At 46.3% G+C, this 27,223-nt stretch overlaps 2 protein-coding genes and 1 long non-coding RNA gene across 3 annotated transcripts; 1 reads left to right on the plus strand and 2 right to left on the minus strand.

Annotated features, from left to right (window-relative positions):
• Positions 1-117: 117 nt before the first annotated feature.
• dbt (dihydrolipoamide branched chain transacylase E2) lies at positions 118-14,133 on the minus strand. Its single transcript, XM_084354481.1, has 11 exons — positions 14,027-14,133; positions 11,599-11,731; positions 11,219-11,294; positions 9,624-9,805; positions 9,420-9,547; positions 9,057-9,294; positions 8,548-8,714; positions 8,391-8,468; positions 8,125-8,316; positions 2,901-2,972; positions 118-1,735 (listed from the first exon to the last, which is right to left on the minus strand). Exons 1-11 carry the CDS (start codon positions 14,069-14,071, stop codon positions 1,568-1,570), a joined length of 1,479 nt encoding a protein of 492 aa, XP_084210607.1. The 5' UTR covers positions 14,072-14,133; the 3' UTR covers positions 118-1,567.
• A 456-nt stretch (positions 14,134-14,589) lies between these two features.
• On the minus strand, positions 14,590-15,475 carry LOC311258324. The gene is made up of 2 exons (XR_014622726.1): positions 15,385-15,475; positions 14,590-14,858 (listed from the first exon to the last, which is right to left on the minus strand). It is a non-coding gene; the product is annotated as an uncharacterized lncRNA (long non-coding RNA).
• Positions 15,391-26,961, plus strand: rtca (RNA 3'-terminal phosphate cyclase). Its single transcript, XM_084354496.1, has 11 exons — positions 15,391-15,540; positions 15,684-15,784; positions 16,525-16,668; positions 17,119-17,242; positions 17,765-17,823; positions 17,915-18,056; positions 20,336-20,457; positions 20,541-20,599; positions 20,887-20,981; positions 25,644-25,748; positions 26,568-26,961. Exons 1-11 carry the CDS (start codon positions 15,490-15,492, stop codon positions 26,664-26,666), a joined length of 1,101 nt encoding a protein of 366 aa, XP_084210622.1. The 5' UTR covers positions 15,391-15,489; the 3' UTR covers positions 26,667-26,961.
• Positions 26,962-27,223: the final 262 nt, after the last annotated feature.

A 27,223-nucleotide genomic window follows, 5' to 3' on the forward strand; every position in this document is an offset into this window, starting at 1 on the left:
CGAAGATGGAGTCGATCACAGCTTTATCTATTCATGGTTTGAATGTTTCAAATTGATATTTATCATATTGATTAACTTTCACAGACACGTGTATCAGAACCGACAGCATCAACATCATTTAAAGTTTGTGCACTTCAACTTTATTCAAAGTGTCTCAGCAGTTCATTCAGTTCAAACCATCCGTCGTCTACAAACATCTAAATGTTCCCAGAAATACAAAACCCATTGTCTGTTTTTACATGTTTACATCAAATCTGTCGCTACGAACAAAAACACAAAGCAGGAAACAAACAAACAGTCATGTAACAAGAAACCAACACCATGTGCTCTTTACCCAGCAGCCACCAGGACACGAGGAATTCCAGAGGAAGAACTGAAAGGTCCGGAGGTTCATGAGAAGCAGCTGATCAGCATCATGAAGACCTGATCCCGGGTCAGTGTGACCGCTACATCATACAGGTACAGACATCAAGAGACCAGACCAGAACAAGGACCAGGTCTACAGCCAGACCTCCTCCACACCAGCAAGAACCAGACCTGGACCAGACCTGGACCAGATTGAACCAGACTGAACCAGACCTGGACCCTGTGGTGTCAGTCTGACTGGATGTTTGTCAGTTAAGGTTTATAATCAGGAGGAAAGATCAGATCCAGAGGAGACGACAAACTCTTCAACGTCAGGCTGATAATTGATCCTGATAATTGATCCTCAGGTTGTTTGTTACATTAAAGAAGAATCTGATGAAGTTTCTTATAATTAAATATTTTAATTTGATTGCTTGATGATTTTGTCATCAATCAGTAAAACGAGTGAATGAGGCCTCAAACAAACACCAGCTGATCAATCAGATCAGATAAGACCCTGATCGATCGATCAATCGCAGTCATGATTCAGAGTTCAGCTGCTGTTGGTCACATGACCCTGGTCCCTGTCTGACTCCGCCCACATCATTTAGATATTCAGATCAGGTGTGACGGCAGCTGAAGTCTATCATTACAAACTTATTGATTATTGATCAATGATCAATGACAAACTAATTATTAATGATGATTCATTTAGTTCAGTTTGGGTCAAATAAATATTGTTTTGTTTATAATAAATTCAGACAGATTATTGATCAGTACGAGCTGCAGTCACATGAGGCCCCCCCGGAGCCCAGGGTCACTCCACACTGACTGGTTTAACAATAAAACACAAGACTAGTTTCAGAGGTTGTTGTTGAGAGGGAGAATCAATCATCACTAATGATTAATGATTAATGATTATTGATCTGTGAAACATTAAAAACAAACTGATCGTGTTAGTGTTGAAACCTACAACCAAACCAACCAACCACCTGTGTGTGTGTGTGTGTGTGTGTGTGCATGTGTGTGTGTTTTCATGGTCGTCATGGAGACGGAGTGATAGACAGGCTGACCCCTCCTCCTCCTCCCGGCGTCTTGCTCAAAGGCAACAAGGAAACGGTGAACAGGAAGGCCTCGAACAGAAAGAGGAAGCAAAGGCGGCGGGAGGAGAGTGTGGTGTCTCGTCCTCCCCGGGGCTGATGGGAAATATTGCTCTCTCTGTCTATTTGAGGTCCAGCACCATGCTGGCCGGGTTCTCCAGGTACTCCCTCCACAGGTTGGAGAAGCGACACATGGTGGCTCCGTCGATGATGCGATGATCCGCCGACCAGCTGACGTTCATGATGTGAGCACGGACCACCTGACCGCCGGCGTCGAACCGAGGAAGGATCTGAAAGACAGACGGAGGAAGTGACGAGGTGAGGAGGTGAGGAGGTGAGGAGGAAGAGGTCAGGTAGAGGAGGAGGAGGTGGAGGTCAGGAAGAGGAGGAGGTCAGGAGGTGAGGAGGAGGTCAGGAGGTGGAGGAGGTCAGGAGGTGAGGAGGAGGAGGAGGAGGAGGTGAGGAGGTAGGTAGGTGGGTGAGGAGGAGGAGGAGGTTGTGGTGGAGGAGGAGGAGGAGGTGGAGGAGAGGAGGTGAGGAGGAGGAGGAGGAAGAGGTGGTGGAGGTCAGGAGGTGAGGAGGAGGCGGTGGTGGAGGTGAGGAGTTGAGGAGGATGAGGATGAGAGGAGGAGGAAGAGGAGGTGAGAAGGAGAGGAGGAGGAGGATAAGAGTAGGAGGAGGTCAGGAGGTGAGGAGGAGGTGGTGGTGAGGAGGTTGGGAGGTGAGGAGGAGGAGGTGGTGGAGGAGGTTAGGGGCTGAGGAGGAGGAGGTGGTGAGGAGGAGGAGGAAGAGGTGGTGGAGGTCAGGAGGTGGAGGTCAGGAAGAGGAGGAGGTCAGGAGGTGGAGAAGGTCAGGAGGAGGTCAGGAGGTGAGGAGCTGAGGAGGATGAGGAGGAGGAGGGTGAGAGGAGGAGGAAGTGGTAGTGGAGGTGAGGAGCTGTGGAGGAGGAGGAGGAGGCGGAGGAGAGGAGGTGAGGAGGAGGAGGAGGAAGAGGTCAGGAGGTGAGGAGGAGGAGGAGGTGAGGAGGTCGGGAGGTGAGGAGGAGGAGGTGGTGGAGGTGAGGAGGAGGAGGTGGTGAGGAGCTGAGGAGGATGAGGAGGAGGAGGATGAGAGGAGGAGGAAGAGGAGGTGAGAAGGAGAGGAGGAGGAGGTGAGGAGGTCGGGAGGTGAGGAGGAGGTGGTGAGGAGCTGAGGAGGATGAGGAGGAGGAGGATGAGAGGAGGAGGAAGAGGAGGTGAGAAGGAGAGGAGGAGGAGGAGGAGGATAAGAGTAGGAGGAGGAGGTGAGGAGGAGGAGGTGGTGAGGAGGAAGAGGAGGAGGTGAGGAGGAGGAGGTGGTGGAGGAGGTGAGGAGCTGAGGAGGAGGAGGTGATGAGGAGGAGGAGGCGGAGGAGGAGAGGAGGAGGTCAGGAGGTGTCTAACAGTCTCATGTTTGTCTGGAACAGTTTGGACCCACCTGGATTTTTCCCAGAGCTCCGATAGTGACTTCAGGAGGAAGAATGACCGGCTTAGCGTACGTCCCTCCGATCTGATGGAGACAGACACAGACACACACACACACACACACACACACACACACACACACACACATCAACACACACACACACACACACACACACACACACACAACTGAATTGTGGAGGCAGAGCTGAGGGGGCGGAGACTTTTTGTGAGTGACAGCTGGTGTAGACGCCACACGGTGAGAGAGAACTACTGTGAACCTGTGTCACTGAGACCCTCATGTCTACTGTATGTTTCCCTCAGAGGAACCAGAACTTACAACACACAACTGGAGCCCAAACTTTTATTTTAGGGGATTTGAACCAGTGTAAACTGGAACCATCCCTCCCTAGTTTCAAACATCATATAATGTGGCACACGGGATAACAGAGTTTAATTTAAATGTTATGGAAACATTAAAAATGCATTCACTGCATCAGCAAAGCCCCATGATTTGTGAAGGACTTCACAGTGTTCCCCAACAATTACTCAGAATGTAAAGGACTGTACCAACAGGAGAGAGTAGTACAAGAGGAACTGGACCGCCTGCTGAGAGACACCAGGAAGCATCACAAGGACACTACAGAGCAGAACTTCTGGAGCAGACTCCAGAAAGCTGTGGGACTCCATGAACGCAAAAACCAACGTGAACACGACCAAGAAGACAATGATCTGGAGAAAGAAAACAGACTGAATGGATTTTTTTCTCAGGTTTGAAAACATGACTTTACTGAAGAATGTAATAATGTCCTGAAACCATCTCAACTCATCCGTGTTGCAGGACTGTAGCCGAGCCAAACAAGACTCTGACAATTCAGCCAAAACTCCACCAGCCCAGGTAGCATCTCTGCGCTGCTCCTGCTCCTACAGGGATGTGCAGAAGAGTTCAGCTGGTCCAGCCTGGCTTCTCACATCCCTCCTGCCCTCTGGAAATGATCCATCATTGTCCCACCAGCTAAGAAACTGTGTCCAACTGAAAACAATGACTTCAGACCTGTGGTCCTGACCTGTGGTACTGACTTCAGACCTGTGGTCCTGACCTGTGGTACTGACCTGTGGTCCTGACTTCAGACGTGTGGTCCTGACCTGTGGCCCTGACTTCAGACCTGTGGACCTGTGGTCCTGACTTCAGACCTGTGGTCCTGACCTGTGGTCCTGACCTGTGGTCCTGACTTCAGACCTGTGGTCCTGACCTGTGGTACTGACTTCAGACCTGTGGTCCTGACCTGTGGTACTGACCTGTGGTCCTGACTTCAGACGTGTGGTCCTGATCTGTGGCCCTGACTTCAGACCTTTGGCCCTGACTTCAGCCCTGTGGTCCTGACCTGTGGTCCTGACTTCAGACCTGTGGTCCTGACCTGTGGCCCTGACTTCAGACCTGTGGACCTGTGGTCCTGACTTCAGACCTGCCCTGACTTCAGACCTGTGGTCCTGACCTGTGGCCCTGACTTCAGACCTGTGGTCCTGACCTGTGGTCCTGACCTGTGGTCCTGACTTCAGACGTGTGGTCCTGATCTGTGGCCCTGACTTCAGACCTTTGGCCCTGACTTCAGCCCTGTGGTCCTGACCTGTGGTCCTGACTTCAGACCTTTGGCCCTGATTTCAGCCCTGTGGTCCTGATCTGTGGCCCTGACTTCAGACCTTTGGCCCTGACTTCAGCCCTGTGGTCCTGACCTGTGGTCCTGACTTCAGACCTGTGGACCTGTGGTCCTGACTTCAGACCTGTGGTCCTGACTTCAGACCTGTGGACCTGTGGCCCTGTGGTTCTGACTTCAGTCCTGTGGACCTGTGGACCTGTGGTCCTGACCTGTGGCCCTGACTTCAGACCTGTGGACCTGTGGTCCTGACCTGTGGCCCTGACTTCAGACCTGTGGTCCTGACTTCAGACCTGTGGTCCTGACCTGTGGTCCTGACTTCAGAGCTGTGGTCCTGACTTCAGACCTGTGGTCCTGACCTGTGGCCCTGACTTCAGAGCTGTGGTCCTGACTTCAGACCTGTGGTCCTGACCTGTGGTCCTGGCTTCAGACCTGTGGACCTGACTTCAGACCTGTGGACCTGTGGCCCTGAGGTCCTGAATTCAGACCTGTGGTCCTGACCTGTGGTCCTGACTTCAGACCTGTGGACCTGTGGCCCTGACTTCAGACCTGTGGCCCTGACTTCAGACCTGTGGTCCTGACTTTTTTCCGATACCGGTTACTACTCGGTATTTTTTAAACAGTTCCGGTGCTTAAACGGTACTTGAACCGGTACTTAAAAACCTAAAAATGCACACACTTCGTCAAAAAAACAATGCCCTTTTATTTCCAATGCCAAATTGAAAACAATTAACTTAAAACATTATAAATACAACATAAAAATAAACTATTATTAAATAAAAGTCACACAATTTACATAATATCAAATACAACAATACCGTATCGAAAAATATAATAATGGAGATTAATGAGGAGCTCCATCTTAAAACTTCGTCTGCATTACTTTATTATTATTTATTACTACTTTATATTACGGCGTTACTTAGGCTACCCGAAGAAGAAAGGCTGCTGTCATCGTCATCTGTGATGTCCATCACACTGTCAGCAGGACTGGGGCTTTCGTCACGAAGTCCGGGTCCGGGAGGCGCAACACTGGCGGGAGCAGCGGCGGCCGTCAATGTGCTTGGCACTGGGTCGCGGAGTTTGTCAAACACGGTGCACAGTTCGGCTTCTAAGTACACGCCGTGTGTCGCCAGGTGTTTCATCAAATTTTACGTGTTACCCCCCTTGCACTTAATTGTTTTGCGGCATTTATTACAGATCGCGGAGTCTCCATCCTTAGCTGTGTAATGAAGCCAGACTTTTGACTGTTTTCCTTTTGGCATCTTGATGATCCTCTCACCTTCTCATCAGCGGCACCGAGCAGCATCACTGACGTCATGCGCAACACATGCGACGTCGGTGCCATCAAGTGCGGCACCGAAATGAGGCACCAAAACTTTTGTTTTTATTCGGTCTGGTTACTACCGTTTACGTCGGAACCGGTTTCCATACTCATACTGGGTTTCGGTACCCAACCCTACTTCAGACCTGTGGCCCTGTGGTCCTGTCTTCAGACCTGTGGCCCTGACTTCAGACCTGTGGCCCTGTGGTCCTGTCTTCAGACCTGTGGCCCTGACTTCAGACCTGTGGCCCTGTGGTCCTGACTTCAGACCTGTGGCCCTGTGGTCCTGTCTTCAGACCTGTGGAGCTGTGGTCCTGACTTCAGACATTTGGACCTGTGGTCCTGACTACCACTGTTATGAAAAGCTTTGAAAAATACAGTTTGTCTGTGGTCAATGCAAGGTTGGCGCGGCACTTGACTAGGGCTGTCATTTTTTATTCGAAATTCGAAAATTCGTTCGAATGTGGGGGGAAAAGTTTGTATTCAAATGTAATGACCTGTTCGAAATCAAAATGTACAGTCTATAAGTGCAACAAACCGTTTGAAGTAGTTCGCCTTGTGATCCAGCAGAGGGCGCTCTAAAACACCATCAGCTTGACCTATTGCACGCCCTATTGACCCTTGACCTATCAATTCAGCTAGTAATATTATGTTGTTTGCTACGAAAATGGAGGGGGGTTGTGGGGGTGGGGGTGGTGGTCAAACAAACACATGGTCAAACACTAAGAAGACCCCAGAGCTCACGTACAGATCTTGTTTATTCATTTTAACTCAGCTTAATAAACTCCAACGGCTCATCTCCAAACTGAAGCAGATGAGTGTTTTTAACCAATCAAAGTCAGTGTGTCAGACTCAACAACAGAATCCAGATCGAGCAGCACAGGTGTCCCACAGGTGTCTTAATTCTTTTCACACTGAACACAAATCAATGTTCAAACAGCCACTCTGGGAACTTTGTTTTAAATGTCCTGATGAAACCGCTGTCCTCAGACTACTGCACAAGGACACAAGCCTGTTGCTCTGAAAGACAATAGAAAACTATCTCACTTTGAATGTTGTCAGAACTAAGGAGATGGTTCTGGACCCTAGATCAGTGGGGGATCACACATTAATCAGGTCTGCTCCTACAAGTATCTCTGCGTTCACCTGGACAACAGTTTAAACTGGAAGGTTCATGTTTGTCCTCGTCTACAGCAGAGACTTTATTTCCTACACAGTCTCAGAGTGTACATGTGGACCAGACTCAGGATGTACATGTGGACCTGACTCAGGATGTACATGTGGACCCGACTCAGGATGTACATGTGGACCCGACTCAGAATGTACATGTGGACCCGACACAGGATGTACATGTGGACCCGACTCAGGGTGTACATGTGGACCAGACTCAGGATGTACATGTGGACCAGGCACAGGATATACATGTGGACCAGTCTCAACATGAACATGTGGACCAGTCTCAACATGAACATGTGGACCAGACTCGGAGTGTACATGTGGACCAGACTCAGAGTGTACATGTGGACCAGACTCAGGATGTACATGTGGACCCGACACAGGATGTACATGTGGACCCGACACAGGATGTACATGTGGACCCGACACAGGGTGTACATGTGGACCAGACTCAGGATGTACATGTGGACCAGACTCAGGATGTACATGTGGACCAGTCTCAACGTGTACATGTGGACCAGACTCGGAGTGTACATGTGGACCAGACTCAGAGTGTACATGTGGTCCAGAGGAGTATGTTCTTATTTTACTGGGCTGTACTACAGAGCCCAGTCAGATATGGGATGTCAGCATGGTATGGGAACCTGGCTGTACAACTCAAACCTAAGCCGTTTCGTCTGGTCCACACCGTCATGAAGGTGATGGGGAGGAATGGACCGCAGCCCCTTCAGTTCATATATGACCAGTCTGTTGTCAGGCGGGCTCAGAGGACACTGAGCCATCACATGTCCTCCACACAGAAGAGCTCCTGACCCAGTGGCAGACGACACAGAGTCCACCACTGTAAACTCATCCTACCTCTGTCAACCTTTTAAACAAAGCTGCTTGAGGCTGGAGGAACCATGCAGTGGTGTCATGGTGTTCTTTATTATGTCTGTGACTGAAGAGCTGGTGCTCTTTTCTTTTATGAAGTTTATTTATACGGAGACCAGCAAGTACATCGTATCGTAGTCAGGGGCTGTGTTGTTGTGTTGTGTTGTGTTGGTGTGGTGTTGTTGTTGTTGTTGTGTTGTTGACAGACTCACTGATCCGATGTTGGACAGGGTGAAGGTTCCTCCGGTCAGCTCGGTGGTTCCCAGCTGTCCGGCCGCTCCAAGCGTCTGCAGACGGTTTAACTCTTGAGCGATCTCAAACACGCTGAGCAGCTGGACGTTCTTCACGTTGGGAACCAGCAGACCCTGACTGGTGTCCATCGCCAGGCCGATGTTGTGAGACGCCTGGAGGACACACAAACATCTGTCAACACACCAGAGAAGAAGAACCAACACAAACACGTGAACAGAGACGTCACCTTGTACGTGATGTTCTGGCAGCCTTCGTCCAGGGACGAGTTGAGGATGGGGAAGTGCAGGAGGCCGAGGGAGGCAGCCTGACAAATGAGATCACAGCATTAACAAACACACCAAACATCCAGCCAATCAGCAGCAGAGTGAAGGTGTCCATCAGACCTTGATGAAGAAGGGCATGTAGCTCAGTTTGACCCCTCGAGCCTCAGAGAGGGACCTAAGTTCAGATCTCAGAGACACCAGACGAGTCAGGTCCACCTCGTCACAGTAACCGAAGTGAGGAATCTTCAGAGCCGCCGTCATCGTCTTCACCATTGCTTTGTGGAACCCTGGAGACAAAAACACCCACAGACCTTCAGACCGGACTCTACAGGACCCTGAGAGACCCAGAGAGAACCAGAGAGTCCCTGAGAGAACCTGAGAGACCCAGAGAGAACCTGAGAGACCCAGACAGATGCTGAGAGAACCCTGAGAGACCTAGAGAGATCCAGAGAGAACCTGAGAGACCCAGGGAGGCACAGAGAGGCACAGAGAGGCCCAGAGAGTTCCTGAGAGAACTGCAGGTACCTTCATATCTGACATCACGGTCACATGACTTCCCCACTCCCTGTTTAATGACTTAGAATCTGACGACCTTCATGTTTCATCACTGATGATTAATGACCTCTGACCTTTGAGCGGCTCTGTGACATCTCTCCCAGTGAAGACAGGTCTGGGTGTGGTGGGAGGAGCTTTGACGACTGCTGTGGTGCTCACAGGCCTGGCAGCAGCAGCAGCAGCAGCAGGGGGCGGGGCTGGAGGAGGGGTCGGAGGTAAGATGGCTCCCGTCTGCTTTGCCAGGAAGTTCAAGATGTCCTCCTTCAGGATCCGTCCATCTTTACCCGTCCCCACCACCTCACTGAGCTTAATCTGAGAGGACACCAGTCAGACCAGTGACAGGTTACACTGGGGACAGACTGGGAGCACTGGAGACAGAGTGGGGACAGACTCGGGACAGACTGGGGACAGACTGGGAGAACTGGGGACAGACTCACGTTGTTCTCCATGGCGAGGCGTCTGACGGCGGGCGTTGCCTGGGTCTTGTGACCTTTGATCTCCTGATGGGTGTGTTCTTCTCGAGCCATGGCCGGTGTCTCCACCACGTCCTCCTCCTGGATCACCTCTGAACAACAAACCAGTCAGACCAGAACAACGAGACACACTGAGCACCTGTCTCCTCACTGAAACCAGTGTCTTACCTGAGCTGGACTCAGTCTCGATGTCCACCAGCGGTTTGCCCACTAAGGCGGTGGCATCCACGTCATAGTAGAGTTTTTTTATGACGCCGTCGTAGCGGCTGGTGATGGTGACAGAAGCCTTGTCGCTCTGAACCTCACAGATACTGTCGAACTGAGACACCTTGTCCCCCTCCTTCACGTACCTGAGACACAGACACACCTGGTCCATCAGAGGACAAACAGAAGACACCACAGACTGTGGATGTGGTTTCAGTGTGGATTAGGGTTGGGCAGTAATACGGTAATAAGGTATACCACGGGGTCTTAAAAATAGTAACGGTATCAGTTTCAATGCCGTCATTAAAAAAAGAATACGATGTACTTATATAGGAGATAAGGATTAAATATTAAATATAATGTATTTAGTGGCAGTATTTTGGGTTCCGAGCTAACGAGAAGGGAGAGGAGTAAAAGATGAACCAGAGTATAATTCACACAGCAAGCCGGCGCTGCGGCTCCAAAAGAGGCGTGACGGTACACGAATGGTGATGGCGTGTTTTTTTCAACGTGTTTCCCCGGTGTCCTCCTGTTAATCTAAACATGTACCGCTGACTGTTTATAATCATATGATGCTGTTACAATGTGTTGTGATGAGATCCTGACCCACCAAACATCCTGGAAAGTGACAAAGTTACGTTCTTCTCTAAATTACATAATCGCCATCAGTCAACAGGACGCTGTCTGACTCTGTCACTCGGGGAGAGAGGCTGTTTTCTGGGGGAAAGTTCACTGAAAAATCACTGCGACAGACAGTTGCTGAGTCAAAGTTTTTTGCCGGGGACAGACGCTGTTTTTCGGGCAGAAATGTGACGAAGAGTCGGTCGGACCGACAGGCTGACAGACGCTTCTCCACTCCACTGCGGTATTTTTTTTTTCCTCCTAAGTTGCCAAAGACACGACCAGTTACTACGTTACTGTTGTTTGGTCCTGTAACGCTGCTTTGTGGGACATTTCTCTATATTTTGTTGAGTGATGGACCTGTTTAGTTATCACACAGTGAACACCATCAGACCGACACACCCTCGCTCCGCGCCGCCGGCTTATCCGTTCACACTGGTTCTGTTCGCCAATACTGCGCACCATCGGAGCGGGTTTTCAGCACCGCAGGTAAAGTTGTCAGTCCACAACGTGCCCTGTTAAAGCCCGAAAAAGTGCTGCTCTTTGTTGTTATTAAAAGTTGTTTGGGCTGTGATTTAATTTAAATGGTTTGTGTGCGCGAAAACTGTTCTGGATGTTTGTTAATTTAATTCTGTTTGACTGTTGTATTTGCACTTTTTTATGAGCTGCTATTTGTTGCTAATAAAAGTTGTTAATATTGTGCATGTTATGTTGTTATTGTTTCAGTATCAGTGTTTGGTATTCAGTTTCTGAACGGTGTCGGCACAAGCAAACAGTTTGGTGACGCCGTCTGAGCCATACGTCATAATTTTTAATTAGTCACGGTAATACCGTATACCCTGGTAAAATAGGGAGGAGGTTTGACGGTATCAAAATTTGGATACCGCCCAACTCTAGTGTGGATGTGGTTTCAGTTTGGATGTGGACTCAGTACCTACCACTCCTTCACCGTCACCTCCATGATTCCTTCTCCGATATCTGACAGTTTGAACTGGACGATTGGTCCTCGACTCACTGCAGTAGGAAACACATCAAGACATCATCATCACTTCCTGTCTTTTTGTTAACCCTTTATTTAGACCGGTTCCTTCAGTCTGGACACCAGATGAACTTTGACCTGGCAGGTTGCCGTGGTCACAGCTGAATAAAGACTGTTGCGTTTCCTCGACAGAACTCGAGACTCGTCTGCTTCCTGGATTCCTGAAACTGGACCAACCGGATCTGAACTTTGTCGACTCTGACTCACTGACTCAAATACATCAGACATTACAGAGACAAGAAATAGGTCCTGGTCCCTGCTGGTGTGGACTCGACTCACCGACAGCTGTGTGCAGCATCCTGCTGCTGAACACCTGCAGGTCTCTGTCATAGCTGAAGGACAGCGGCTGCAGAGTCCGGACACACCTCACGGTCTGAAGACGGAAACACCGCCGACGGTACTGCTGACTCAGCTGACAGAGAGACAGAGAGAGAGAGATTCTCTCACTTTGATTCTTGATGCTTTGGCAACATAGTTCTTGTAGCATTCATGCCAATAAAGCGAATTTGAATTGAATTGAATTGAATTGAGAGAGAGAGAGAGAGAGAGAGAGAGAGAGAGAGAGAGAGAGAGACACTGGTACAAAGAGACACCAAATTATAGCAAAAGAAAAAGCCAATTACATCAACTATTGGACATCTACAACCAAAACCCAAAGCAAACTCCAAGAGAGAGAGAGACGGGTACAGAGAGACAGAGAGAGAGACGGGTACAGACAGAGACATATATTTCAGATTTTCTGAGACGTTCTGTTCATTTTAATCGATCTGAGAGAACTTGACACCTGACATGTTAACATTGCACCATACATACATCTAATATAACTCTATATTATTAACGTACATTAATGAGCTCGTGAGCAGCTGTGAATGAGTGAAACAAGCAGCAGATGTCAGTTTGTGACTGATGATCAAACAGCTGATTGATCATCAGTGACCTACAGATCTGTACATCCATCCTGCAGACTCAGCTGGAGTCTCATATTCATCGTCATATATCACAACATAACTCTCATTACTGGCAGACATGTTGTCTCTTCACAGCAGCACAATCAGACTGATGACATCAAAACAGCTGCTGGACTCACCTGTAACACCTGTCTCACCTCCAACACACTACTTTTACTGATACTTATACTTTTACTGAAGTAACAGAACTTCATGCTGCTTCAGAGTCTGCAGGGACAATCTGGACTCAGAGACCTCTGATCCACCAGAACACTGACTGAGGTCACAGTCAGTGTTCTGGTGTTCTCCACTGTTCTCTACTGTACCCTCTGCTGTTCTCCACTGTTCTCCACTGTACCCTCTGCTGTTCTCCGCTGTACCCTCTGCTGTTCTCTACTGTACCCTCTGCTGTTCTCCACTGTTCTCCACTGTACCCTCTGCTGTTCTCCACTGTTCTCCACTGTACCCTCTGCTGTTCTCCACTGTACCCTCTGCTGTTCTCCGCTGTACCCTCTGCTGTTCTCCGCTGTACCCTCTGCTGTTCTCCACTGTTCTCTACTGTACCCTCTGCTGTTCTCCACTGTACCCTCTGCTGTTCTCCACTGTACCCTCAGTTGTTCTCTACTGTACCCTCTGCTGTTCTCCACTGTACCCTCTGCTGTTCTCCACTGTACCCTCAGTTGTTCTCTACTGTACCCTCAGCTGTTCTCCACTGTTCTCTACTGTACCCTCTGCTGTTCTCCACTGTACCCTCTGCTGTTCTCCGCTGTACCCTCTGCTGTTCTCCACTGTTCTCTACTGTACCCTCTGCTGTTCTCCACTGTACCCTCTGCTGTTCTCCACTGTACCCTCAGTTGTTCTCTACTGTACCCTCAGCTGTTCTCCACTGTTCTCTACTGTACCCTCAGTTGTTCTCTACTGTACCCTCTGCTGTTCTCCACTGTACCCTCAGCTGTTCTCCACTGTTCTCTACTGTACCCTCTGCTGTTCTCCACTGTACCCTCAGTTGTTCTCTACTGTACCCTCTGCTGTTCTCCACTGTTCTCCACTGTACCCTCAGTTGTTCTCTACTGTATCCTCTGCTGTTCTCCACTGTTCTCCACTGTACCCTCAGTTGTTCTCCACTGTACCCTCTGCTGTTCTCCACTGTACCCTCAGTTGTTCTCTACTGTACCCTCTGCTGTTCTCCACTGTACCCTCAGCTGTTCTCCACTGTTCTCTACTGTACCCTCAGTTGTTCTCTACTGTACCCTCTGCTGTTCTCCACTGTACCCTCAGCTGTTCTCCACTGTTCTCTACTGTACCCTCTGCTGTTCTCTACTGTACCCTCTGCTGTTCTCCACTGTACCCTCTGCTGTTCTCCGCTGTACCCTCTGCTGTTATTAGCAGCCTGTTGGCTGTTAGCACTCTGACTCCTTCAGCTCTCTTTGACCCAGCAGCTCGTTCAACTGCAGGATGCTAACAGAAGCTAGCTGAGGCTGCATGCTAACACACCTGTCAGCAGGTGTTAGCAGTGAACAGGTAGTACTGAGCGGCTGTCAGTCAGTAAGCAGCCAGCTCTGTTTTTATTCCATCATGTTAGCATTAGCATCAGACTGGCATGGCAGCAGAAGTTACTGCAGCTAACAGGCTAAGCTAATGAGCTGACCGGGTGACGGAGTGATGACGTCACTCAGCGTTACCTGCACGTCAGCAGCAGACACAGACGGACACACAGCTGAAACATTCAAACTGCGACACGTTAAAGTGTTTTTTCTCACCAGCCGTCTGAACACAGTGAAGGAGCCTCTGGTCACCGCCGCCATCTTTCCCCTCTGCTGCCGCTGCCGCTCCGACGTCACAGCTGCACGCCCCTCTCAGCAGCCAATCACCGCTCGGCGTCTTGTTCTGTAGCAAACTTGACGTAAGGCCGACACGACGCCGCCACACAGCGGTAGGTGAGGGAAGTACAGCAGCTGCAGACCGCAGACACAACAAACAAGAGTCCTGCTCACATGAACGAGTCTGATGTCTTCATGAGTCACCTGCTGTCATCAACTTACCGTTCAACTCAAACACTTTAATTAAATATGTGACAATTAAAACGTATTTTAAAGGAAGAACATTTGATTTGAACTCAGGAAACAGAACAGAAGCTTCGTGTTCAGCAATAAAAGATCATTTATTGATCCACAGAGGAGACAATCAGTTTACAGCAGCACGAGGACAGAAAGAGTTCAGATAAACAGAGGAAAATAATGAATTAAATGTGTTACAACACGAACAGAGTCAAATATAAACTATACAAGAACATTAGACACAAAACGAAACATTACAGACGGTACACATTTTAAAATTAATCCAGTTTATTTTATTTTAAGGACTTTATTAAAAAAATTATGACTTTCATTGATTTATGTTAAAATTCAGACAACAGCTCCAAACTTTATCTGAAAAACATAACAGAGCCGATTTAACTGATGCAGTAGTTTAATAACAATCACGCAGTCAGAAACACCAGACCGCAGTGACTCTGCAGCTCCGGGCAGCCTGCGGGTCTTCACGCCGCCTGCAGGAGGCGACAAAACTCAGCCACCGGGTGCGTCAAGTTCCCTGCAAAGACACGAGCAACACCGGAAATGTTTTTCAAAATAAAAGGCATATGTCGCCCCAAGAACACCAACAAAGGTCTTCAGAAACAGATAAAATCAATAATCCAGTTAAAACGAATCTTTGTAGACGCTCAACACAGTTCAGAACAAACATACAAGCAGTTAAACTTAATATACAACAGAAAAAGATTAACTGACTAAACTCCGCCACAGACACAATTATACAAAGTGTTTAACCTTTTGGTTTGGATCCGTTTGAAAATAAATACAAAAGTCCCTGCTGAGACTTTAATGAAACTCGTCACAATCAGATTTGTGTTGAAACATAGTTATGTTTTTATAAAACAGATTTAACAAACCACTCAGATGGATTCCTCCAGTTTGTTGAGTTGTGTTTGTCTTTATGGCTAAACAATAAATACAAACTGACTGAAAAAAGAAATACAATTTTAACAAGTCGTTCTTTTAACCGCATAAACGTTGCCTTTATTTTATTTTGAAATCCACCGGATGTCTCCTGTAGGTACCTCGTGCTGCTTGACGCAGAGAAGTTCCACACGGAGAAGAAGAACCGGAGCCAGAAGAAGAAACGGGTCAACTGATCCCAGGCACAGTCACAGTTTGTGGGTCGGATGAAGATGGACTCCGCGGCGGTGGAGATCGACGGCAGCGTGATGGAGGGAGTGAGTAGCCGCTCTTTGTTACCGCGGAGACGACACTTCTGTTGTTCGGCTCTGCTAACATGCTAACAGAAGGCTAACAGCGGTTAGCAGCCGGTGCTGAGCTGACTGTGTCTGTTCTCTCCCCCGGTACCGGTTCTCCTCAGGGCGGACAGATCCTGAGAGTGTCCGCTGCGCTCAGCTGCATCAGCGGCTCCTCCATCAAAATCACCAAGATCCGAGCCGGCAGGAGCACACCGGGGCTCAGGTGAGGCGGCAGCTGCCCGGCTAACACGCAGGCTAACACGCAGGCTAATGTTAGCCTATTCATTGAAGTTGAGTCGACAATACAATAAAAACAAACAGCCTGTTCTGTGCTTATGAATATAAATGTAATTAGATTATAATCTGCGACACTTGTTCGACGCCAGAGCGGTCCGGCTCGGTTCCCTGTGAGCTCGCAGCCTCCCGGCCTCTTCGGATGCTGCTGCCGGGAAACTTGAGTCAGAATCACAATCTGCATCTGAAGCCGCCGACCAGACTTCATTTAAAAAATCGTACATTAAAAGTGGCTGTATTGTCGACAAACGTCTTCTGAACACGTGTGAAACAAAATTGTGCTTCCGTCCTCTTCAGAAACACTTTCAGACTCATGAATGTTAAACACGAAGCTGCGGACTGGTTCTGATTCTGTGCTCAGTTTTTGTTCCAGAAAATACGCGAGTGGCGTCGCCAAGCAGATGTGATCAGTCCTCTAAACTAAGAATCCAGTGACTACAGATCGGTGCTGGGAGGGTCCAATGTGTGCCGATTTTATTATCAGACTCTTAATATCCGAAAACAACTTTAATCATATTTGTGTTTTTTGTTAATTTGCCATAAAATTCGAAACATGTAAAGAATTGTGTCATTTCTGAATGGAGTTCCTCGGTCTTCTTTCTTATAATAATAATCATAATAATAATGAAACATTAAAGTGTGTGTGTGTGTGTGTGTGTGTGTGTTCAGACCACAGCACTTGAGCGGCCTGCAGCTGGTCTCAGATCTGTGTTCTGGCAGTCTGCAGGGAGCCACCATCGGCTCCACAGACATCAGCCTGACTCCAGGAAAGATCCGGTCCGGAAACCACATGGCGGACACACAGACAGCAGGGTGAGTGTGTGTGTGTGTGTGTGTGTGTGTGTGTGTGTGTGTGTGTGTGTCTGTAGAGTCAAGTTGTTGAACATCACCTGTGTTGTTCAAACATCCTCCACTTTTAATTTGAAGGTCCCAGCAGTTCATAAAGTCTGAAGTTTTATTTTATTGACAAACAGAATTAACATCTGCATGGCTACATTAAACTGCTTATTGGTAACTATGGTAACTATGAACCTGCTGAGTCAGCTGTGTGGGCAGTTGGCATCATCACACACCTGCAGCTGGACACTGTGTGTGTGATGTCGCTGAGAGAGACGTGAAATAAAAAGTAAAAGATGTTGATGTTTCCTCAATGATTAATCAATGTCATCACAGCTCATCAATACTGAAGCCTTTAATAAATCAGCCCGGTGTCTCTCCTGTATGTAACCTGTGTGTGTGTCTGTGTGTGTCTGTGTGTGTCAGGAGTGTGTGTCTGCTGCTGCAGGTAGCTCTGCCCTGCACTCTGTTCGCTGACGCCTCCTCACAGCTCTGTCTGAAGGGAGGAACCAACGCAGAGATGGCTCCTCAGATCGACTACACTGTCAAGGTCTCTACACACTGCAGTATACACACTGCGGTATACACACTGCAGTATACACACTGCAGTGGTATACACACTGCAGTGGTATACACACTGCAGTATACACACCGCGGTATACACACTGCAGTGGTATACACACTGCAGTGGTATACACACTGCAGTATACACACTGCGGTATACACACTGCAGTGGTATACACACTGCAGTATACACACTGCAGTGGTATACACACTGCAGTGGTATACACACTGCAGTATACACACTGCAGTATACACACTGCGGTATACACACTGCAGTGGTATACACACTGCAGTATACACACTGCAGTGGTATACACACTGCAGTGGTATACACACTGCAGTATACACACTGCAGTATACACACTGCAGTGGTATACACACTGCAGTATGCACACTGCAGTATACACACTGCAATACCCTGTGTACACACTTTATTCCCACACACACAGTGTGTGACAGAGGCATTGTGTTGACCTGTGTGTTTGTTGTTGTTGTTTTTCGTCTTCAGGTGTTTAAACCAATTGTGGAGAAGTTTGGGGTGAATTTTGACTGTGACGTCAGAATGAGGTCAGTCGCCTGTTTACAGTCAGTAGAGACAGTACAGCTGTGTCCCAGCTGTGTGTGTGTGAGACTGAGTGTGTTTGTGTGTGTGTGCCAGGGGGTACTACCCTAAAGGTGGAGGTGAGGTGGTGGTGACGGTGAATCCGGTCAAGGAGCTGCAGCCCGTCACCATGACGGAGAGAGGAAACATCACCAAGATCTACGGCCGAGCCTTCGTCGCCGGAGTCCTGCCCTACAAAGTAAAGTTCTCACACACACACACAAGGGGTGTGCGATAATATCGTCATTGTTGTTTTGACGATGTGCAAATTTCCATTATCGAGTATTTAAATTACTTCCCCAAAAATATTGAAACGCACGCGGGAACTCCTCACATCTAATTAATACACGGTGCAGCAACGCCCTCTACAGCATGGCAGGATTCGCCCCACCCCTCGACCTCTTGCCTTCGACCTCTGAACCCTGCGACGTCTCATAACAACAACAACAACAACAATGGCGGACTACATGCTTGTGTTCTCGTCACGTTCTCGCGTAAGAGCAACTTGGGCGAGTTGTCTCCCATGTAACTGGAATGCAGCATTACTCGCCTTGTAGTCGAGTGTGAGTCGCAGCAGCAGTTCCACCTCATTATCGGTCCACACAAACGATTCTGGTTTCTTTGCACTAGCCATTTTCGTCTTCTTCTTGTTGTGTTCGGTTTCTCCGTCTACTGTCTGTTTGTTTACAGCGCGCAAGCTTTTTGCGCATGCTTCGTCTCTTCTTCTCCGTTTTTGGTGAATTTCGAGCGCCACCTTTAGGCCTGGAGTATGAACTACAGCGTTTTCAGTCGTTTTCAGTGGATCGGTCTGGACGCAAATATTCTTGAATTTAAAAGAATATCAACTGATTATCGTTATCGCCAAAATCCCCAAAAATATCGAGATATTATTTTTTGCCTATATCGCCCACCCCTGACACACACACACACACATGCGATGATGTCATAGTGTCACTGGGCTCTGATTGGCTGATGTCACTGTTTTTAATGTCCATATCAGATGGTTCAGGTTAGAGGTGGGCGGTATCCAAATTTTGATACCGTCAAACCTCCTCCCTATTTTACCAGGGTATACGGTATTACCGTGACTAATTAAAAATTATGACGTATGGCTCAGACGGCGTCACCAAACTGTTTGCTTGTGCCGACACCGTTCAGAAACTGAATACCAAACACTGATACTGAAACAATAACAACATAACATGCACAATATTAACAACTTTTATTAGCAACAAATAGCAGCTTATAAAAAAGTGCAAATACAACAGTCAAACAGAATTAAATTAACAAACATCCAGAACAGTTTTCGCGCACACAAACCATTTAAATTAAATCACAGCCCAAACAACTTTTAATAACAACAAAGAGCAGCACTTTTTCGGGCTTTAACAGGGCACGTTGTGGACTGACAACTTTACCTGCGGTGCTGAAAACCCGCTCCGATGGTGCGCAGTATTGGCGAACAGAACCAGTGTGAACGGATAAGCCGGCGGCGCGGAGCGAGGGTGTGTCGGTCTGATGGTGTTCACTGTGTGATAACTAAACAGGTCCATCACTCAACAAAATATAGAGAAATGTCCCACAAAGCAGCGTTACAGGACCAAACAACAGTAACATAGTAACTGGTCGTGTCTTTGGCAACTTAGGAGGAAAAAAATACCGCAGTTATACGTGGAGAAGCGTCTGTCAGCCTGTCGGTCCGACCGACTCTTCGTCACATTTCTGCCCGAAAAACAGCGTCTGTCCCCGGCAAAAAACTTTGACTCAGCAACTGTCTGTCGCGGTGATTTTTCAGTGAACTTTCCCCCAGAAAACAGCCTCTCTCCCCGAGTGACAGAGTCAGACAGCGTCCTGTTGACTGATGGCGATTATGTAATTTAGAGAAGAACGTAACTTTGTCACTTTCCAGGATGTTTGGTGGGTCAGGATCTCATCACAACACATTGTAACAGCATCATATGATTATAAACAGTCAGCGGTACATGTTTAGATTAACAGGAGGACACCGGGGAAACACGTTGAAAAAAACACGCCATCACCATTCGTGTACCGTCACGCCTCTTTTGGAGCCGCAGCGCCGGCTTGCTGTGTGAATTATACTCTGGTTCATCTTTTACTCCTCTCCCTTCTCGTTAGCTCGGAACCCAAAATACTGCCACTAAATACATTATATTTAATATTTAATCCTTATCTCCTATATAAGTACATCGTATTCTTTTTTTAATGACGGCATTGAAACTGATACCGTTGCTATTTTTAAGACCCCGTGGTATACCTTATTACCGTATTACTGCCCAACCCTAGTTCAGGTGTTGATCAGAACAGCTGGGCTCAGCTGAAGTTGTTAAATATATTGATATTAATTATTGTAATGTATGAACACGAGACGTAGTCATCATGTGACTGTGTGGCAGACTGATCACTGTTGTATTGATTGTGTGTGTGTGTGTGTGTGTGTGTGTGTGTGTGTGTGTTCAGCTGGCTAAAGACATGTCAGCTGCTGCTGTTCGAACCATCAGGAAGGAAATCAAAGATCTGTACATCAACATCCAGGCGCTGCAGGAGAAGGAAAAGGCCTGTGGGAACGGCAACGGCATCATGTAAGCCCCGCCCACCTGCTGACATCACCGCTGCTGTCATGAATGCAGGAGACTGATTGGTCGGTGTCCTCTGTGTGTTTCAGAATCATCGCAGAGTCGTCGACAGGTTGTGTGTTTGCAGGTTCGGCTCTGGGGAAGAAAGGTGACGACAGTTTTTGTTTGAGCCGTCACAGTTTCTGCGAGGAAGTGATGACACCAAACTTTACATTTACAATATTTGTTATCTTTCATATATTTAACACATTTAATATTTTTACTATATTATATTTCATATATTTGCTATATTTATTGGTTTGTGTGTATTGAGAAAAAGTAGCAGAGCTTCTCACTGAGGCAGCCATCTTGTTTTTGTCATGTTGTGTGTAACAAACACCTGTATACTGACTCTGTGTGTGTGTGTGTGTGTGTGTGTGTGTGTGTGTATATCAGGTGTGTATGCAGATAAAATCGGCATTGAAGCTGCTGAGATGTTGCTGAGAAACATCCGACACAACGGCTGTGTGGACGAGTTCCTGCAGGACCAGGTGAGACACACCTGCTGACATCACGCAAACATCACCATACCTGCAAACTAGTCATCTTTCGGCTACAATCGCCTTTTTTTTTGGTCAATTGGGTCATTTACGTGAATCGTGCAGAGCCGGGGAGTTTTGCAGAAAGGGGGGGGGGGTGATAGTCTTGCCTCACTGGAGTGACTGCGTTCGATGTTGTTCAGGCTGGAATAAATCTTACTGGACAACACGTATTTTGTAGTTTTTTGGAATTCCCTCTGGGCCAATCAGAATCTTGATTTCAGCTCTGACGACTTCGACCTTCAACCATGAAAAGTTTGGGAACCTGCCAACCGACATTAGCCTACAACAGAAGAAGGAGACGAGGGTTGGAAAACGTTGCTAAAATCAAGTTAAGCTTTTTTTGGAACAGAAACAACTGAGCTATCGTTATTTGTTGGTTTGCTCGGCTCAGTTACCGTTTTACAAGGTGATAATTTTATTGGGACCGAACCAATAATGCCCATAACTCAGCGGCGACAGCCCGACACCTACTGGGGAAAAAAACACAGAGAAGCACCCGTCTCAGTGTTTCCCATTAATTACCGAGACCATGGCGGCCCGCCATAGTCTCATAACGAACCGAAAATATTTCTATGCTGCTCACAATAACATAACGTTGTGTTTTGCGCCGTTGATTCAGCAAAGTATCTCTGGTCAGCTGGTACTGTAGCGTTTCCGGTGCAGGCGTGATGCTGCGGATGTGTCGGGTTCGTCTGCAGGCGAGTTAGTGTGAAATGATTCAGGTGTGTTTTCACTCCGCTGTCAACACCGGAGCCGCTGCAGCTACATGCTCGTTAAAGACTGTGAGCATTAGCTTAGCTTTAGCTACTAGCCGCTAATGTTTCTCCCTATAGGTGTCCATGTTAACCGGAGCTGCGACTTCAGTTTGTCATATTTCACCGATACGGAGAGAAATCACTGAAAGATAGAGCAACAAGTCCTGAGTGCTGCTGTATTTCATTCAATCTGTGGAAAAGTACAGCGCCGTTCAATATTGTCTGTTTTCAAGCATCGGTTTGCAGCGCAGGACAACAGCAGGACTTTAAAAATGAAAATCTTAATGTCTGAGAGCAAAACCAGCGGAAACAAACGACTCATTTCTGTTTCTGTGCTCCGGTGCTGAGTGCAGTGAAGTCGGCTGGACTCATTTTGAACCAGACTGCGGTGCTGAAAGTCTCAGGGAATGTAAAATTAAATGAAACAGTCCTTTTTTAAATCTTAGCTCAGCTGATATCTCTGAGCACAGTGGCACAAAACATTAAACCTGATGTGAAACAAGCAGAAACAAGTAGTGAACACAACACAATGTGAGAAAATAGTTATAATAGTCGGTTATAATTTCTTAGAGCACATGGTGATGTCTTCAAATGTCATATTTTGTCTGATCAACAGTCCAAAATCCAAATATATTCAGTTTGCTATCACGTATGACACAAAAAAGCTTAAAATCATCCGATTTGAGAAGCTACAACAAATACATTTTGGCATTTTTCCTTATTTGGTTATCAAAATAGTTGCTGATTGATTTTCTGTCAGTTGACTAATCGATTAATCATTTCAGCTCATCCTGTTTTCAGCGGAAGTAGTGAACACAAAAAAATGTCAGAAAATAGTTTACAAGAGCAAAAAGTTATTCATAGATCTAGCCTCTTAATTTTGCTCTCAAAGTGCACCAGATTGATGCAATTAACTTAAAAATATAGAAACCTTTTATTTGGGGAGCACCCGGACCCCCCAGAGGCTCCGAGGTCCCACCATAGTCTCACAAAATCCTGTGGGAAACACTGTGATGTTATGCAAGTAATTCAATAATAATAATAATAATAATAATAACAGTAATGATAATAACAATATATCTTGTTTATAATGCACTTTATATTAGAACATCTGAAAGTAAGAATGTCTATTGATGTCATTATTTCCTGACACTGTAAAAAATGAATGAAATAACTGAAATCGAAACTGAAAACCGTGATTATTTTCAAAACCGAACCGAACTCAAAAAACCCTAATCGCTCAGCACTACCGGTTGGACTGAGCTGCCTTAACATGACAGAGGAGATGGGCTAACTTATCCTGTGATTTTTTTTTTGCTCTCTTTAACTGGGAATCTGGGATATGTCTGGGATGGATGGATATACCATGTGCCGAGCAAGAGCCAAGTATCTACTTGCACACAGAAATTCTAGTGTCAAAACGCTCCAAAAAGCGTAATTAGTGTGAATGCTTCAAAGCATTCACACTATTGTTCTTCTGGAATTTATTATTAGTGTGAATGCTTCAAAGCATTCACACTATTGTTCTTCTGGAATTTATTATTAGTGTGAATGCTTCAAAGCATTCACACTATTGTTCTTCTGGAATTTATTATTATTATTATTATTCCTGCTTCCGTACGTTTTTCAGCTCTCTTCAGCTCCTTCAAATTTTGAGCTACAGAAACCATTCAACTATCAAAATGTGCAGCTCATTAAGGACATTCTTGCTTGTATTTTTGGTATTTCTATCTTTTATACTTTTGGAAATATTCAGCTTTTTCTGCAAAATTTTCCCCATTCATCCTTATGGGGAATTTCTCAAATTTCGCCCTGCTACTACTTCAGCATACGTTCAGCTATAGAAACCGTTCAACTATCAAAATGTTCAGCTTTTTATGCTCTTTCAGCCTTATACTTTTCAGCTTTTTAGCTTTTCAACTTTTTCAAATATTCAGCTTTTTCAAAACTAAAACCAAATTTTTTCCCCATTCATCCTTATGGGGATTTTTTCAAATTTCATTCTGCTACTACTTCAGCATACATTCAGCTATAGAAACCGTTCAACTATCAAAATGTTCAGCTTTTTAAGCTCTTTCAGCCTTATACTTTTCAGCTTTTTAGCTTTTCAACTTTTTCAAATATTCAGCTTTTTCAAAAAAAAATTTAACATGGAAACAAATGGGAAAATCTTCAAATCCTCCTCAAAACTCATGGACTTTCAACCTCTTCTGCTCCCTCATACTTTGAGCTAGATACACCGTTCCAACTTTAAAATATTCACAAGACCTTGAACTATTAGGCATGTGTTTAGTTTTTGAAAATCTTTTACGGTTTTGAAATAATCACAGTTTTAGTGTGAAGGATTTTTAGCTCCTCTTCTGGGTTTATAATGGGTGTGTATTGCGTGAGCTAGAGTGCGGAACATCACCGCTAGAGTGGAGAGCAGCTGGAAAAACTTGTTAAAAAATTGTCTTCAGCTTGATTTGGGTCCCACAGCTTTTACTTCACATAGACAATATATACATAGAAATGTAGGAAATCTTGTTGGCTTTCATATGATCATCTTATTTCAGATGTGCGACTTAAACTTTTGGCTGTAGAAGCCCTAGAGTGACAAGCACTCCAGCAACTCCCCCATAAGCCGCAGTGTTAACTTTGAGCCTAAATCTCTGGAGTGGAGCAGACGGTACCGGTTTTGTCTCTCGCTCTTGTGCCCTCATTTTTCACTCTACAGAAATAAAAAACACATCACATGGTTCAGCAATGTCTCCTGTTACTCACTGTATACATATTTTGGCCATAACCATTACACTTTTTTCTAAACCTGCAGGTGTTTGGGAGGTGTTTTCCCATTCATTCTTATGGGGACATTTTCAACTTTGGTTCTGCTACTGCTCCAGCATATGTGCTGCTACAGAAACTGTTTGGCTGTCAAACTGTCCAGCTTTTTAAGCTCTTTCAGCCTATTACTTTCAGCTTTTCAACCTTTTCAGCTTTTTCAAATATTCAGCTTTATGTTCAGCTATAGAAGCCATTCAACTATCAAAATCTTAAGCTTTTTAAGCTCTTTCAACCTTGTACTTTTCAGCTTTTCAACTTTTTAAGCTCTCAAATATTCAGCTTCATTTTCAGCTATAGAAACCGTTCAACTATCAAAATGTTCAGCTTCATGTTCAGCTAGAGAAACCGTTCAACTATCAAAATGTTCAGCTTTTTAAGCTCTTTCAGTCTATTACTTTTCAGCTTTTCAACTTTTTCAGCTCTCAAATATTCAGCTTCATGTTCAGCTATAGAAACCGTTCAACTATCAAAATGTTCAGCTTCATGTTCAGCTAGAGAAACCGTTCAACTATCAAAATGTTCAGCTTTTTAAGCTTTTTCAACCTTGTACTTTTCAGCCTTTCTGCCTTTTCAGCTTCTGAAAAAAATCAGCTTTTCCTGCAAATTCTTGACTATTCATTCTCATAGTTTTATGCATGTTTTGTGGATTAGGCAAGTGTTTTCCAGCACATTCAGCAGATTTTGCGAAATCACTTCAGCAATCAGCATTCACACTGTATTTTCGCAGGAAATACAATTTTTCTAGTTTGCATATTAAAATCACTAAAATTTTCTCCCAGGGGGATGTACCAGGACCCCCCTACCTTGGTTTGGTTTCGGACCTTGTCACCTTTTTCACTCTCAGGAGTTTGCAGGTCTGATCACGCTGACGTATCGATCCAGTATTGCAGACTTAGTTGTGATGGTCTATGAACACTTGCAGTACCGTCAGTGACCACTGGGGTCTTGTCCCGTGGTCTCCATACTGAATGTAGCAGGACAGCTGGACGCAGCCGTGTCCCCTCTGACCTCTGACCTCCTCTGACCTCCTCAGCTCATCATCTTCATGGCGTTGGCGAAGGGAAGGTCTCGGATTCGAACCGGCGCCGTGACGCTGCACACACAGACGGCCATTCACATCGCAGAGCACCTGACTCAGGTCAGAGTCTGTCTGTCTGTCTCACCTGTCTGTCTCACCTGCCTGTCTCACCTGCCTGTCTGTCTGATCATTGTAAGAATCTCTTCAGATGTTAATATTTCAGGTGGAGCTGTGATCAATAATCTCTGTGATGATGTATTGATCTCTGTCCCTAACCAGTAACACAATAACACAGTTATTGACACAGTCTCCCTGTGTGAGCTCTGATTGGTTACTCAGTCAGTCCCTCTTTTTTCTTCAATTATGGTTTTTATTGTTTCCTTCACAGGCTTTACAAAAGGCCATCGTTTGTGTTTCCAAACATGCATTTACAAATGAAAACAAATAGAGACAAACTAAAAACACAACATCAGCAGGCACAAAGAAATAAGAACAAAACTAGTAAGACATACATGTTTGAAGTACAAACAAAAGGGAGATAAATAAATAAATAAATAAATAAATAAATAAGATAAATAAATAAAAATAAAAAACACAAATCACAAAAAAAACATAAAAATGATATCAGTACATATACTGCACATATACCTGCATGCACATACACACCCATCAGTCAGTCACTCTTGAATCCTGTTGTCTGATTGGTTGTTTACACTCACTGACCTGCTCCTCCTTCTGCTCCTCCTCCTCCTCCTCCCCCTGCTGCTCCCGCTCCTCCTCCTGCTGCTCCTGCTCCTCCTTCTCCTGCTGCTCCTGCTCCTGCTCCTCCTTCTCCTGCTCCTGCTTCTGCTCCCGCTCCTCCTCCTCCTCCTCCTGCTGCTCCTGCTCCTCCTAAACGTGTTTTATGATTTAAACATTTAAATGTGTTTGTGTTTTCAGGCAAAGTTCACGATAACAAAGTGTGAAGACGAGCTGAGCAGCAACGTCACCTTCATCATCGAATGTGAAGGATCAGGAGCCTCCAACCCCAACCTGTAGCCACACACACACACACACACACACACACTCACACACACACACACACACACACACACACACACACACACTCACACACACTCACACTCACACTCACACTCTCACACACACTCACACTCACACTCACACTCACACTCACACTCTCACACACACTCACACACACTCACTCACACACACACACACACACACACACACACACACTCTCTCTCTCTCTACCCCCTCGGTAGCTGCTCCTGTCATGGCCGACCCTCAGCTTCAGTCTCTCAGGGTGTTTCTTTAATAAATGAATCAAACAGTTTTCAGCTGTCAGAGTTTCTGTTCCTTCATCCTACATCTCCCATAATGCACCAGGATGCTGTCTTTCATCAGAGCCTCCAGTTTGTTAGACAGTCTGATGTATACAGGTGTGTCAGACCTGAACTCACCTGAGGAGAAGTGATGTTGATTCACTGTGTCTGTGATGACCTCTGCAGCCTCTGGGGGGCGCTGTCACTGTGTGTCTGTGATGACCTCTGCAGCCTCCGGGGGACGCTGTCACTGTGTGTCTGTGATGACCTCTG

The sequence above is a fragment of the Pagrus pagrus genome, assembly GCF_965226575.1.
Source record: "Pagrus pagrus genome assembly, chromosome: 6".
NCBI classification, from domain to species: Eukaryota; Metazoa; Chordata; class Actinopteri; order Spariformes; family Sparidae; genus Pagrus; species Pagrus pagrus.

Bases quoted from the DNA above. Each gene is read 5' to 3' on its own strand.
- dbt (XM_084354481.1), bottom strand. From the start codon at position 14,071: ATGGCGGCGGTGACCAGAGGCTCCTTCACTGTGTTCAGACGGCTG. The intron at 11,295-11,598 runs GTGAGTCGAGTC...TTCCTACTGCAG, and splicing joins GATGCTGCACACAGCTGTCG to TGAGTCGAGGACCAATCGTC. The intron at 8,317-8,390 runs GTGACGTCTCTG...TGTGTCCTCCAG, and splicing joins GCCAGAACATCACGTACAAG to GCGTCTCACAACATCGGCCT.
- rtca (XM_084354496.1), top strand. From the start codon at position 15,490: ATGAAGATGGACTCCGCGGCGGTGGAGATCGACGGCAGCGTGATGGAG. The intron at 15,541-15,683 runs GTGAGTAGCCGC...GGTTCTCCTCAG, and splicing joins ACGGCAGCGTGATGGAGGGA to GGCGGACAGATCCTGAGAGT. The intron at 18,057-20,335 runs GTAAAGTTCTCA...GTGTGTGTTCAG, and splicing joins CCGGAGTCCTGCCCTACAAA to CTGGCTAAAGACATGTCAGC.